General features: G+C 54.1%; 1 protein-coding gene across 1 annotated transcript in view; it reads left to right on the top strand.

The window, feature by feature from the left end:
* Positions 1 to 12,939, top strand: part of PDLIM4 (PDZ and LIM domain 4) — a 54,317-nt gene that overhangs the window by 18,385 nt on the left and 22,993 nt on the right. Inside the window, exon 3 of the mRNA XM_009890758.1 lies at positions 8,306 to 8,390. Coding sequence (XP_009889060.1) covers positions 8,306 to 8,390 — 85 coding nt within the window. The remainder of the gene's footprint in view (positions 1 to 8,305; positions 8,391 to 12,939) is intronic.

The following is a 12,939-nucleotide window of genomic DNA, read 5'->3' as shown; positions in this document are numbered from 1 at the left end:
GGCGCACCTATCGTTAGCACGGTCTGTCGTTAGGAACGCCACACTGGGTTTGATGGTTTTGCTCTTACCCGGCTGCGTGGCAGAATCTGTTCATCGAGTCAGTCTGGAAGGAGAAAAACTGAGAGTTTCTCAACAAACATGAACATGTAATTTCCAAAGACCATAATGGAAAGCGGCACCCAGAGCGCTCCACCCCGTGGCTCTGCCAGCCGGAGGACCGTGCCAGCTGTTGGGAAGCACATCTGCAGCGGCTTCGCTCGCCGGGTGCTGCGCTGAGCTCCGCGGGGAGCTGGGGGATGGCGGGGGGTGGGGGGGCAATGGCACCGGGAGCCCTGGAGAAGTCAAGTTTTGGGGCAGCGGGAAAGATGCAGGGTGCAAACAGCATGGCTGTGTCGGCAGAAAGGAGCCACGTCGTTTCCTAGTGCGTCTGGCACGGCTGCGGGACACTTCCTGGGAAATCGGAGGGACGTCTGTTTTCTCTGCTTGGGACCCTGGTTTCCCTGGGCTGGTGGTGAACCCCGCAGGAGACGGGGCTGTGGTGCAGCGCTGGGGAGGTGGCTCGGAAGACACAGTCTGCCGGCTTGCAGAGACAAGCAGGGCTCAGGGGTGCTCTGCATCTGGTCTTTCACGTAACTTTGGGGAGGCGGAGGGAGGGCAGCAGCAGCGAAACACGCAGCGTGGTGAGAAGCCAGCAGAGCACGGGTGTCCCGTCACCTCGGATGGCAAAACGGGTTTGTTTTCCAACGGTGACAAAGGATCCACCAACACGGGCTCAATAAATCGCATCTGGATTCTCTGTAGTGCTGTACGCTCATGTGAACAAGTACTCGAGCATTAAAATGAATATTATTTCTCGCAATCAACCCTTTCTTATCCTTGAAGACAGTCGGTGTCCGGGCAAGTGCACACAACAAGCCTAAAGCCCAGAGATAACCAGCTCAGCAGTGCAGCTCGCCCTGTTCTTGCTTATATATGACTGTGGATTTTCTTATCTCTTGCGAAGAAAGCCTCCCCAACCCCTTTGATTGTCAACGTCTCTCGGGGTTACGCTGGTTAGTAGGGAAGACTTGTTACTTCAAATCGCGTCATGCCTCAAATAAAAACAGCCATAAAATTGGGTCGGAGCTGTGCTTTGCTGATACCACCACTTGAGAACAGAGGGTTGAGCGCCCAAAGGACCTCAGGCGCCGGACAGGTCATCACTGACGCTGTGCCTGCTGCCGCACACCGCTGGAAAGTCCTTGGCGGCTCTGTCCAGACCTGCCCGTCTGTGCCAGAGGGGGAAGGCGAGCCCCAAAGCTTTCTCTGAAGCTTTTGCCATCTGCCCGCTGGGAGCACGAAGGCTTGCGCGGCATCCTTCCTGGAGGAGTTGGCCCCAAGCCCGCATTGGGAACACTGCTGGGAAGGGGATGTTGCAGCTTGAAGGGTGTTGGGGGCTGTGGTTCCCCTGTGTCCCCCGTGTCCCCTGCAGCCCCGAGTCAGCGCTGGTGTCTGGGAGGCTGTCGCTGCTCTCAGCATGTGCTAACGTAGATTAATGTTACCACCTCTGCTGGGAGGACAGGCTGGGAGAGTTGGGGGGGTTCAGCATGGAGAAGAGAAGGTGGAAAAGGGGAGACCTCAGAGCCCCTTCCAGTGCCTAAAGGGGCTCCAGGAGAGCTGGGGAGGGACTCTGCATCAGGGAGGGGAGCCATAGGATGAGGAGGAATGGTTTTATACTGAAAGAGGGGAGATTGAGATGAGATATTAGGAAGAATTTTTTCCCTGTGCGGGTGGTGATCCCCTGGGGCAGGTTGCCCCGAGAAGCGGTGGCTGCCCCATCCCTGGAGGTGTTCAAGGCCAGGTTGGACGGGGCTTGGAGCAACCTGGGCTGGTGGGAGGTGGCCCTGCCCAGGGCAGGGGGTGGCACTGGATGATCTTTAAGCTCCCTTCCAACCCAAACCATTCTGTGATTTTTTTAAAAATCTCTCTTCTGTCCTTTATCGAGGACTATAAGTGCTCTGGGAGCCCCTCTTTCTTCACACCCACATTCTCTAACACCGTTCTTGACTAGACCCCTGTTCCCACGAAGTTGGTGGGTGTTTTGTCCCCAGCTTCGCCGGGTCACGCTTTGCCCCGGGACGTGCAGGGCTGTTTCTGGGCAGCGGCACCGTGGAAAGCAAAGCAGCACAATGGCCTTTCTGTCCCGAAACGGAGCGGAGGAAAATCCTCAGCAGCTGATGAAAGAAGTCTATTTCTGTAACCGATGCTCCGATGTAACGTGTGAGGCATTACCTGGGCAGCCCTGCGACAAGGGGTGGGCGTTCAGGTCGTGGTTAACGGCTCCGAAACGCGAGGCCAGGAGTTCAAGTGGGCTTAAGTAAGGCTGGAGCAACGCCTGGCAGCAGGGTGGCGGGGGGAGGCGGCGATGGGGCTGGTGAAGGCTGAGCAGGATGGTTCGGGATGCCCTGGGGATAAATCAGCCTCTTCCAGCATCGTCTTCCCAGCTGTTGAACCCCAAGCCGAGGTAGCACGGGGGCGGCTTCGCTTCGCCTGCCTTACTGGCATCCGCAGGGGAGGGTAAGGGCGGGCACGGGGCAGTTGGTTGGAGAAGATCCGGGGCGTTAAGCAGCGCCGTGAATTATTACCCACAGAAATGTGGTACGGAGATCTTGGTGCTTAGCCACGAAATGTATGCGTTTGACTGGCGGCCAAGGATTTCAGAGGTTTAAATAACGTAAATGTGTGGATTGGGATGATCGCATGGTGAAACTTTTTCTTTTTTTCTGACTGTGAAGTTGTCTCTAAGTTACCCAAATGAAGAAATTCCTTATGGGGCATGAAGTGCGCTTGCTGGCTCCTCCGCCCCGGGACTAACGTGTTCATATTCCTGGGATGTGCAGGAAGGAATTCACGTGTGTTGTGAGACCTTTTTTTTTTAAAGAAAAAAAAAAAAAAAAAGAAGAAGAAATTTGATGCTGTTCTTCCCCGTCCCATCCACGGACAGCCCTTTCTTTCGGTATTAACACTGGGGCTGTTTGTGCGTGGGGCCGGGTGGGTGATGGAGGACCGACCCCAGGCGCAGCCGTGGACCCCGGGGCTTGTTGCGTTGTGTTTGTTTCCTGACTGTGGTGTAAAAGCGTAAATCCGCAAAGGTTCAGGTTTGGTTCCTTCTGTCCCTCGGTCCGGCGTGCGTGCTGCCGGAGTGGCCCCGCGGGGCCCTTGCCCATGGAGAGAAGGTGTTCCAGAGATGGTAACTATTTTTTAAATAGCACCTGTGGACCCCCCTGCACAGCTCTGGGAGCTGTTTTGCTCTGTGCAGCCCTGGCAGAGCGGGGAGGAGGAGCTGAGACGGCAGCAAGGCAGCGTGCGAGGGCTGGGAACCCCCAAATTCCTTTAGAGATGGCCACAGCGTGCAGTGCCACGCTTCCCAGCGCCCATCGGATTTGTTCCCGTTTGAGTGAGAGGGTGCGATGCAGCCCGCGGGCAGAAGCCGTGCCCCGCGGGGGGATGGATAACGATCCCCATTCCCCAGGGGACGGGCAGCCTGAGGAGAGCCCACACGCACCGACGCGCCGTTACGCTTCTGCCGGGCCTGCTTGGGGAATTTGAGTACGGGGATATTTTTTGTTGCTGTTTATTCCTGCTCTCCGTACAGGGATGGAGCTTCTCTGGAAGTTTGGAAAAGAGAAAACCCAGTAACGAGTCTGCGGGACGTGTAGCCCCAAAAGTCCCTGGAACCTCACGTAGCTGATGTTCTTCTGAGCTCCCCTCTCGCCTCCCCCGGCTGGGGGGGGTTTTCTCAGGGTCCGGTCGCTGCGAGCCGCGCAGGCACGCTGCTGGAAGATGGGAAGGATGACAGTGTACGATGTTCTCAAGTTTCCAGTAAAAGTACAACTGGAAAAGTGAATCACAGCTTCCCCTCTGGAGCTCCTCGAGGACTAATAGAGAGGAAAACCGGCAGCTTTCCAGAGCCGGGATACACAGCGATGCTTTCAGAGGGGAGGAATGAAGGAGGAGAAATCCCACAGCATCTCTTCCACGTACGCTGGACAAGCCGGGTCCGTCGGGGTGCTCAGCTGAGCTCAGCGCCTGTGCCCATTGACCAGCCGGCACGAAGCCTTGCCCGCCCTGCGGGGACGGATCCTTCACCTTAGGGCTGTCGCAGCGAGGTCCACGGTCCTGGGCAAGTAGAAGCATCAGCTGTAGCTGCTTCTAGACCCAGTTCAGCTCCTGGAAGGCTGATGGCCACATCAGTGATAAAAATCAGCCGTGACGCTAGTGATGAGCCATCACAGGAGGTGAATAGCGTTCAGGAGATGGGCAGGAACATGGAGTCACCCCCTCCCCCCAAAATGACTATACAGATTGGGGTGAAATCCAGCGATGGGGTTATTCTGGAGGTTTGCGTCGCTCCCTCCTACACGGCTGCACAACAGCAGACAGCAGTGTCCTCGGCCGGTCTGGCGCTTTATCAAGTGCTAACTGTTAGTTTATAAGGGGATGGAGAAATTAGAAATTCAGTAAGACCCAGGAATTCTTGCAACTTAAAAGCAGCTCTACAAATGTAGAGAGCAAGACTCGCAGATCATTACCAGGTGAAAAAACATTTTGGTAAAATACGTGAGCATATGCAAGTAATCTTTTGAGAATGACGTTGAGTCTTTTAGAAAACAAATTGTGGGATAAATGGTGTCTGCAATTTTTATTTTGTTAGTGATGTCTTGTTAATGGGTCCGTTTCCCACGAAGCCCTGTGTTGAAGGCCTAGCACTAACCCAGGGCAAGTTATTTTTCTTAGGATTGTCCGAGCAGCCGTTAAAATAGAGTAGAGCGTTGTTAGTGCAGGGTAATGGTTTCCACATAGCTGACTTTAATCCCCTACAACACATCTGAGAACACTTTTCCCGTCCTTGAGCCGTAAATTAAACGACTCGGAACATTTGAGTGCGACGTCGGATCCCTCACCCGTTGCGTTAGAAAAGTGTGGTTAGTTTTTGCTGTTGCCTAAACACAAAGCTGTGGCTGTTGGCACCGTGAACCTGCTGCCAGGGTGGCTTGGGGTGGCCATGCTGCCCCCCAGGTCCCCGCTGCTCTGGGGCTTGCCCTCTGTGCTGGGGGCTGCAGGGGACCCCTCTGCTGCTGGTCCTGCCGCGACGTGGGCACAGGGTGAGCTCAGGGCATCGGCCATGCTGCTGTAACTGCTCGGGACATCGCACTCTCGGGCAGGCATAGAATGATAGAATCATAGGATTGCTGAGGTTGGAAGGGACCTTTAAGATCATCAAGTCCAACCATTAACCTACCCTGACAAAACCACCTCTAAACCATGACCCCAAGTACCACATCTGCCCTTTTTTTAAACACCTCCAGGGATGGCGAATCCACCCCACCCCCCCCCCCGAGCAGCCTGTTCCAATGTCTAATAACCCTTTCAGTGAAAAAATGTTTCCTAATATCCAGTCTAAACCTCCCCTGATATAACTTGAATCCATTTCCTCTCATCCTATCACTTTTCACCAGGGAGAAGAGGTCAGCCCCCACCTCTCTACAACCTCCTTTCAGGTAGTTGTAGAGGGTGAGAAGGTCTCCCCTCGGCCTCCTCTTCTCCAGGCTGAACACCCCCAGGGCCCTCAGTCATTCCTCATAAGGTTTGTCCTCCAGTCACCTCTTAAAGATTTTGAATTGTCTGGTATTCTGCTGTTCCTGTTGATAGGATGAGGGGGAATGGCTTCAAACTGGAAGAAGGGAGGTTTAGATGAGATGTTAGGGAGAAATGTTTCCCTCTGCGGGCGGTGATCCCCTGGGGCAGGTCGCCCCGAGAAGCTGTGGCTGCCCCATCCCTGGAGGTGTTCAAGGCCAGGTTGGATGGGGCTTGGGGCAACCTGGGCTGGGGGGAGGTGTCCCTGCCCAGGGCAGGGGGGGGGCACTGGATGGTCTTCAAGGGCCTTTCCAACCCAAACCATTCACTGATTCTATGAAAAGAGGGAATCTCTCTGTGTAAGCATTCATAGTCATCAAACTTACAACTTGCATTTCCATTTGGTGGGGCTGGCGTTTCTCCCAGTCTCCTTTGCTTTGCCTTTAAAAGTGCCAAATAGAATCTAAATCGTGCCGTATCAGCTTCGTTTCAGAGCAGTTCAAGGGGAAGCTGCGGCTGAGCTGAGCCTGGCTTTGCTCAGGCTGTGGCTGGGGGCTGCGCGAGGCGCTCTTGCTTATGCCAACAACGTTTGGTCGCTCTGCGTAACCGCTGGTGAAGCCTTGAGTTTAATCATTAAAAGCACTGACTCTCCTCCTTCATTCCTCTCGGCTTCAACGCGCAAACCTAAGTCTGTCTATGTCTTTCATTAAGTGTGGAGATGCCTATAATGATTTTTGGAAAACACAAGTTTAGCTACTTTCTAGTGCCGCCGGTGTGATCTTTGTTCATTTAGGGCTATGGGGAACTGGGACATTCAAACTGGGACAGCTGGCAGTACTGGTCACCAAATGCCATAGCTTCATGCAGAGCGGATTTACTGTTATCGCTCTTATCTTCAGCAATCAGAATCACTTTCTGAATCTCGGTTCTTATTTACTGGCAAACCAAAGTCTTCAGTGATCCTTTAAGCTGAGTTTGGCATGTGGGCTCCAGAAGTGAGCGAAGGGGAATGTCGTAGCTGCCCCTTCTCGGCAGCGGTGGGAGCACACGTCGGGCTGAGTCAGTGGAGGGAAAAAAGCACGGGAATTCTAATGATGAGCTCTGCCAATGTAATTAGGCATTTTCATTGTTCTGGGCCTCCAGATGAAATTCTCAATGTGGAAGCAATAGGCACAGCACTGGATCGTGGCAGAAAGCGAGTCGGGTTTGCTAGGAACGCTGCCATTCCTGGGAAGGATGGTTTTCTTTGTCCCACCAGAAATGGTTGGGAAGACCAGCTTAAACAGAAAGGTCCCAGCCTAAAAACTAAAATTATCGTGGTAAAGATATTTAATCGGTACAAGACGTCTAGCTATGAGAAAGAGCGAGTTCTTCCCTGTTGAAAAAGCTATGAAGATGGTAGCGAGTGGTGATTTGGAACAAAAAAAGGTAAAATCCTCAGGGGATGGATCCCAAGTGTGTTAAAGCCAGTGGGAGCCTTTGCTTTTGGTAGGTTTTGGGTCAGATCCTGAACTTACAAAGGTGGGTTTGTATTTTGACTGGTTTAGGTACAAAATACTAAAGGTAAAAAAAAAACAAAACAAACCACCTCAAGGATTGCTGGGTTACAACCGTGCTCCTTATTTTTCAAACTTGCACTCTGCAGATAATTAAACCGAAGCCAAGCGTGGTATGTGGCCGGGGCCGGAGTCCGCCGAAGGATGCTCGTCCGCAGGGAGCGATCTCTGCCTCTCACAAGCAGAGCCAGTTTCCTGAAGTGCTGCACAGGCAGACTGTCGGGGTGAACTGAGCAGTTGGCGTTTGAAAACTTTATCTTGTCCTTCGTGCCGTTTCCATCTCCCAACTCAACCTCTTGACATCCAGAAAAAGCCTCTGTCTGTACGTGCCTGCCGGACCCCGCCAGCGCCCTCGTGCCCCCGGGGCTGGAGAGGAGAGTCCCGCTGGCGATGGCATCCTGGCCGTGCCCCCCGGCGCCTCTCTGGGGAAAAAGTGATGAGGCGCATGGAAAATCTTTGGACAGTGGCAGTGTCCCGCTCTGGCTTGGCAGGGCTGAAGGTGCATTTGTGAATGGAAAGTGGATTTTTAAGTCTTTTTCTATCCAGCGCCTGCGTGGAAAGGGTCACGATGATTCATGCAGGGTCGCGTAAGCCGTGTAGCTGAAAGACGTTTATATAATTCCTACTTTGTTCTAGTGTACAGGCCTGCCAGGGAGTGAAAAATATATATATATACACATAATCAGAATGCATTTCAGGATTGAGGACCAGAATAAGGGGGCAAAGCCAGGCGTATGCAAAGCAAGGACCGCCCCGAGTCCGGCTACTGATTTCTCGAACTGAAATAAGTTTGTGTCCTAAACTCCACACTGAATTGGAGCGAGTAGTTCAAGAATGGTTTTGAGCTTCGTGGTTTTACCAGCGTGGAACTGGCATCTTCTCTGTTTGCCACTGTACTATTTCTGAGGATAATTTTAGACAAACACACACATATATATTTTTTCATTCTCTGGCAGGTCTATGTACTATATATATGTTGGTTTGTTGGTTTGTGGTTTGATTTGTTGTTTTCTTGTTGGTTTGGGGTTTTTTGTGTTGTTTGGGGTTTTTTTAAGAAGTCTGTTGTTGTTGTTGTTTGGGTTTTTTTTTTTTTAAAGCAATTTAAGTTGAGTTTACTTAATTTCCCCTTGCAGAGCCGAAGGGAAGACCTGGTCCCCCCCTGTTCTGGAAGATGGCAAGGCTCAAGCGTACCGGATCAACATAGAGCCGGAACCGCAGGTAGGGCACGGCAGCTCTCCCAGCTCGCCTTCCTGGGGAGAGGAGATCCACATCTGCAATCTGGAAATCCCTCTGCACCGCCCGCGGTCCTTCCAGGGGTTAAGGAGTTTCTGCGCGTGGTTTGAAAGCGTCGCGTTTGTTAGACTTTTCCCCGCAGGTCTTTCCTTGGGCGGGTGAAGCCCAGGCTCCTGTGGTGAACCGGAGCCCTGAGCTGATCCGGCTTAGACCCGGCTCCGCCATCGCCCTCCGCCCAAGCCGGGTGGTGGGGGTTCAGCTTCCCGGCGGCGGGGGGAGCACCCGGCACCGGACCCCCCTCGGGGCCACGGTCGGCATTATGTTTGACGGAGCTGTTGGGAGCCCTGCGAAGGGCGCTGCCCGATGCCCGTCCCGGCGCACAGCACGCCCGGGGTCTGTTCGCACCTGCCCCAGCCGACGTGCCTCCGTCTCGGCTGCTTCCAAAATCCACCGCACCCTCCTAATCCCGTGGCGGTGAGTCACTTCACATGGTGGTGGATGATTATTTTTTTATGTGATGATGATGGTCTTTTTTTTTTTTTTTTTTTCTGTCTTCTGTCTCGCTCCTTTCTCTTCCTTCTCTCTGTTTTGCAGCTTCTCTCGTGCCTCTGTCCTCAGCTCTTTCTCTCCACCCTCCTGCCCGCCCTCTGCCCGCAGCCTGCCCTGCCTTCCCACCCCGTGGTCTCCGAGAGCCGGGGCGAGGGCAGCACCGCCTCCAGCGGCAGCCTGCTACCGGGAGGTGGATGGAGCTGAACAGGCTTCCATCCTTCGTACCCATCTCTTGACTGATAGCTTGGCAGCAAGATCAAAGATGACTCTCCTTCTCCTTTGGTTCTTCAAAGGGAAGAGGAATGGTGTCTCGCTCCTCCCTTTCTGCCTCCGGGTTACCTGACTGTTGGGTTTTCAGATGTGCTGGTCCATGATGCATGGTGTAGAGGTATCTGGGGAACAAGGAGGAGACCAGGAGGAGGAGGGAAGGCAGAGGGGAGCTCCTGCTGTCTTGCTCCTCCTGGGATGGAGCATCTCTCCTATGAGGACAGGCTGAGAGCCCCAGTGCCTAAAAGGGCTCCAGCAGAGCTGGGGAGGGACTTTTTACAACGGCATGGAGTGATAGGACGAGGGGGAATGGCTTCAAACTGGAAGAGAGGAGATTTAGATTAGGAAGAAATGTTTCCCTGTGCGGGCGGTGAGCCCCTGGGGCAGGTTGCCCCGAGAAGCTGTGGCTGCCCCATCCCTGGAGGTGTTCAAGGCCAGGCTGGACAGGGCTTGGAGCAACCTGGGCTGGGGGGAGGTGTCCCTGCCCAGGGCAGGGGGGGGAACTGCATGGTCTTCAAGGTCCCTTCCAATCTTCCAAGGTCCATGTCCTTCTGCTGGTGGGACCCCCCGAGCTGGAGGCAGCACTGCAGGGGGGTCTCCCCAGAGCAGAGCGCAGCAGAGGGGCACAATCCCCCCTCGCCCTGCTGGCCACGCTGCTGGGGATGCAGCCCGGGGTGCGGGGGGCTCGCTGGGCTGCCAGCGCACATCGCCGGCTCATGGGGAGCTTCTCATCAACCAATTCGTGCTTATGAATCTGTGAATTTGCAAATATTTTGCATTCCGGCTCGGGCACAGCGGGCAGAGGGGCTTGCAGCTCCTTGCACTGGGGAACGGCAGCACCGGCGAACCCACCCCAGTATGGCACACGAGCAACTGGTGGGTCTGGTCGTCTTTCTGGGGCTGACTGACAGAGCAGGGTGATCTGTGTGCTTGGGCTTTGAGTTCTGGCCATGTTTGCTTCATTAATCAATTACTGCAATCTTTTTTGACAGATATTTTTTCTTAATAGACTTTGATGTGCCCAAAACCCTGTGAATAATACTAAACGAGGACCAAATGTGCAGCAGTCCCACTGCCAGATACAACATTTCTGAGGTTTAATGCAGATTGGATTTGAATCTGACTATTAATATATGTTACATATGGATCTTTTTAAAAATTAGGCAGTTACATAGAATATAATGAGGGGGGAGGGATGAATTTTTCCTGAATCCAGACCTACATTGAAAATGTCTAAATCCGGGGAGTACTTGGTGGGTAAAACAGACGTGTTTGCGGCGAGGCACCCAGAGAGGGGTTTGAAGAAGAATAAGGAGGTAAAGACGGCAGATTCCGGCTTTTGGTGTCGTTTTCAGTGGCCGTATCTCCACATTGTCTTGCTTAGTGGCTTTCCTGGTCTCCCAGAGAGGAGGGGGAGGAGGTACCACGCACACGTTAGGGTGTCTTTGCTGTGGTTGCACCCCAGATGTGCTGGTTGACTCTTCTCCCCCCCACCACCATCTGACTGTGCCTTGAGCGTGGTTCACGCTGGCTGCCCGGGACGCGTGCCAGCGGCTGTCCTAACCCCTGCGCTACTGCAGATGTCCTCTGACCTGCCGTGACGCTGAGGGTGATGACCAGCACCCAAGAGCACAGGCACCCCATCCCCCAGGGAGCGGAGATCCCGGCCGTGGCTGGAGTCCCCTATGGAGCGATGCCGTATGACCCGGAGCCGTCCCGTGCTGTTTTCACGCAGTCCCCGTCGCAAAAGCGAGAAGGAGAAGTGAGAAGGAGAAAAGTGAGAAGGAGAAAACTCTTTGTAAAGGAATCGCTTGGCTCGAAATGTGCAACCTTTAGGTGTGCTTCTGCGCACCTGGAGAAAAGCAGTCTGCTTTGAAACACAGGGGAAAAAAAACCCAAACTGCTGGAATTCTGCCCTCGAATCACAAATGTAGATTTGGGGTTGTTCTTTGAAAGGGTTTTGAGAGTTTCACCCCACGTGGCCTTTCCAGCAGTGAGGAGCACAAGTCTCTCCTTCCTCCAGGTTTTACTCTATGAACTTTTCCGTCGTCCTGGGCAGAGATGTCTTGAACGCCTTTTGCCTTGTGACTACAGCAATTCTTGCTAGACTCAATCTGTGCGATTTCTAGGAAAGCGCGTACCCTACAATTACATTTTAGTTTATTTCGGTGCAGTCTTTGTCTTGAAGGCAGTGAGGCTTTGCACTTATCTTTTGTGCAAGGCGGCTTGGAGGGTATGGAGCGGCTGCTGAGCTCTCCTCTCTTTCTAAATCTCTTGTGGTTTGACAGTTGCGCTTAGTGGAAAACCCCTACTCAGAGACCAAGAATGTAATCAATCCTCCTTACTAAGACCGTGATTAATACCGTGGCTGCAGGGAATAACTGCCCTCGCAGCTGAAGAAGTTGGAAGCGGAGAGAGCTGCTTGTTCACAACGAGGAGCAATGACAGTGAGCAGGGGGATAGGGAATAATCCTTCGTGAAAGAATATATTTTTTTTAAGAAGCAGATGTTGGTTATCAGCTAGTTACTCTATACAAGTCTGTCCTAAACAGCAGGGGTCTATGGAGGAGGACACAAATCCAGTGACATTCAAACTCGCATCCTCACTGGCAAAGGACCGCGTCTTTGTCAGATCTGGTCATGGGTGACAGTGGGACCCGCGGGGATGCTGCGGGGCAGCACGGTGCTCTCCAGACAGCAGCGCCGCCGCGTCAAGTCAGGATTCCCATCGCGCAGACACGACATCACTGCTGACGTGGTGGGATCTGCGGTCTTGCTTTGCCGCCGGCCGTTTGCCCGGTGCGGGCGTCGCGGTGGGCACCGTCCCCGGCCGTCCCTCCCTGGGTGACGGGGAGAGCAGGAGCGCCGATCCATCGGTCTCTGGAAATCCCACTGTCTTCAGCTTCTTGTAGTGTGAGCTCGCTAGTCAAAATACCACCATGTGGTGCTAATAAAAGGAGAGGATGTTTGTTTTCTTGACCGTTCCCATCCTGCCAGAATTGGCAGCTCTCTGGCCCACGGGGGCTGGAAAGGCGGGCTCTGAGCTGTGGGGCACAGCCCCGTCAGCGCTAATTGACGGTAGATCAAGTGTCTGGCTGGGAGAATAATTGCGGCAGAAATTAAGTTGGTAGCACGTAGCCGAAGCTGGAATAGGATGCGAGTCCTCCCAAACCTGGATGCTTGGCTGAAATAAGCTCCGTGGGGTGGAAGGTTGGGTTTCCTCCGGCTGCCCGGAGAAGGAGAGGCGCTTCCCGTGGGCGGTTGTCAGCCCCGTCCCCGTGGGAATGGCATCGCGGTGCCACCGGCTGGCAGAGCGGCACCCGCGGTGTTCTCGGGGGGAGGGATGGGGAGGGTGGGTCGGTGCTCCTGGTCCCCCCTTGCCTGGGTCCTCTCCTGTGCTGCGCCCCGTGGGCTTTCTGAGCCTGACCGAGGGGTGAGCTCTGAGCGGGGGAGAAGAGCTGTCCCGGCCGCAGCGCAGCGGCGTTGCGCAGGAAGGACGGGACGGCTGTTTCTGCTCATCGCTTGAGGTTTTTTTCTAGGATGTGTTATTTTGTGCTTGACACCAAATTCTCAGCCTGTAGAGATTCATGTTTGAGCCAGCAATGTGCCCCGGTGGCCAAGAAGGCCAATGGCATCCTGGGGTGCATCAAGCAGAGGGTGGCCAGCAGGGCGAGGGAGGTCATCCTCCCCCTCTGCTCTGCCCTGGGGAGGCCACATC

This window comes from Charadrius vociferus, unplaced genomic scaffold (genome assembly GCF_000708025.1).
Source record: "Charadrius vociferus isolate BGI_N301 unplaced genomic scaffold, ASM70802v2 scaffold370, whole genome shotgun sequence".
NCBI lineage: Eukaryota > Metazoa > Chordata > Aves > Charadriiformes > Charadriidae > Charadrius > Charadrius vociferus.
Note: the sequence above shows the minus strand (reverse complement) of the source record. Positions and strands in the feature narration are given on the sequence as shown.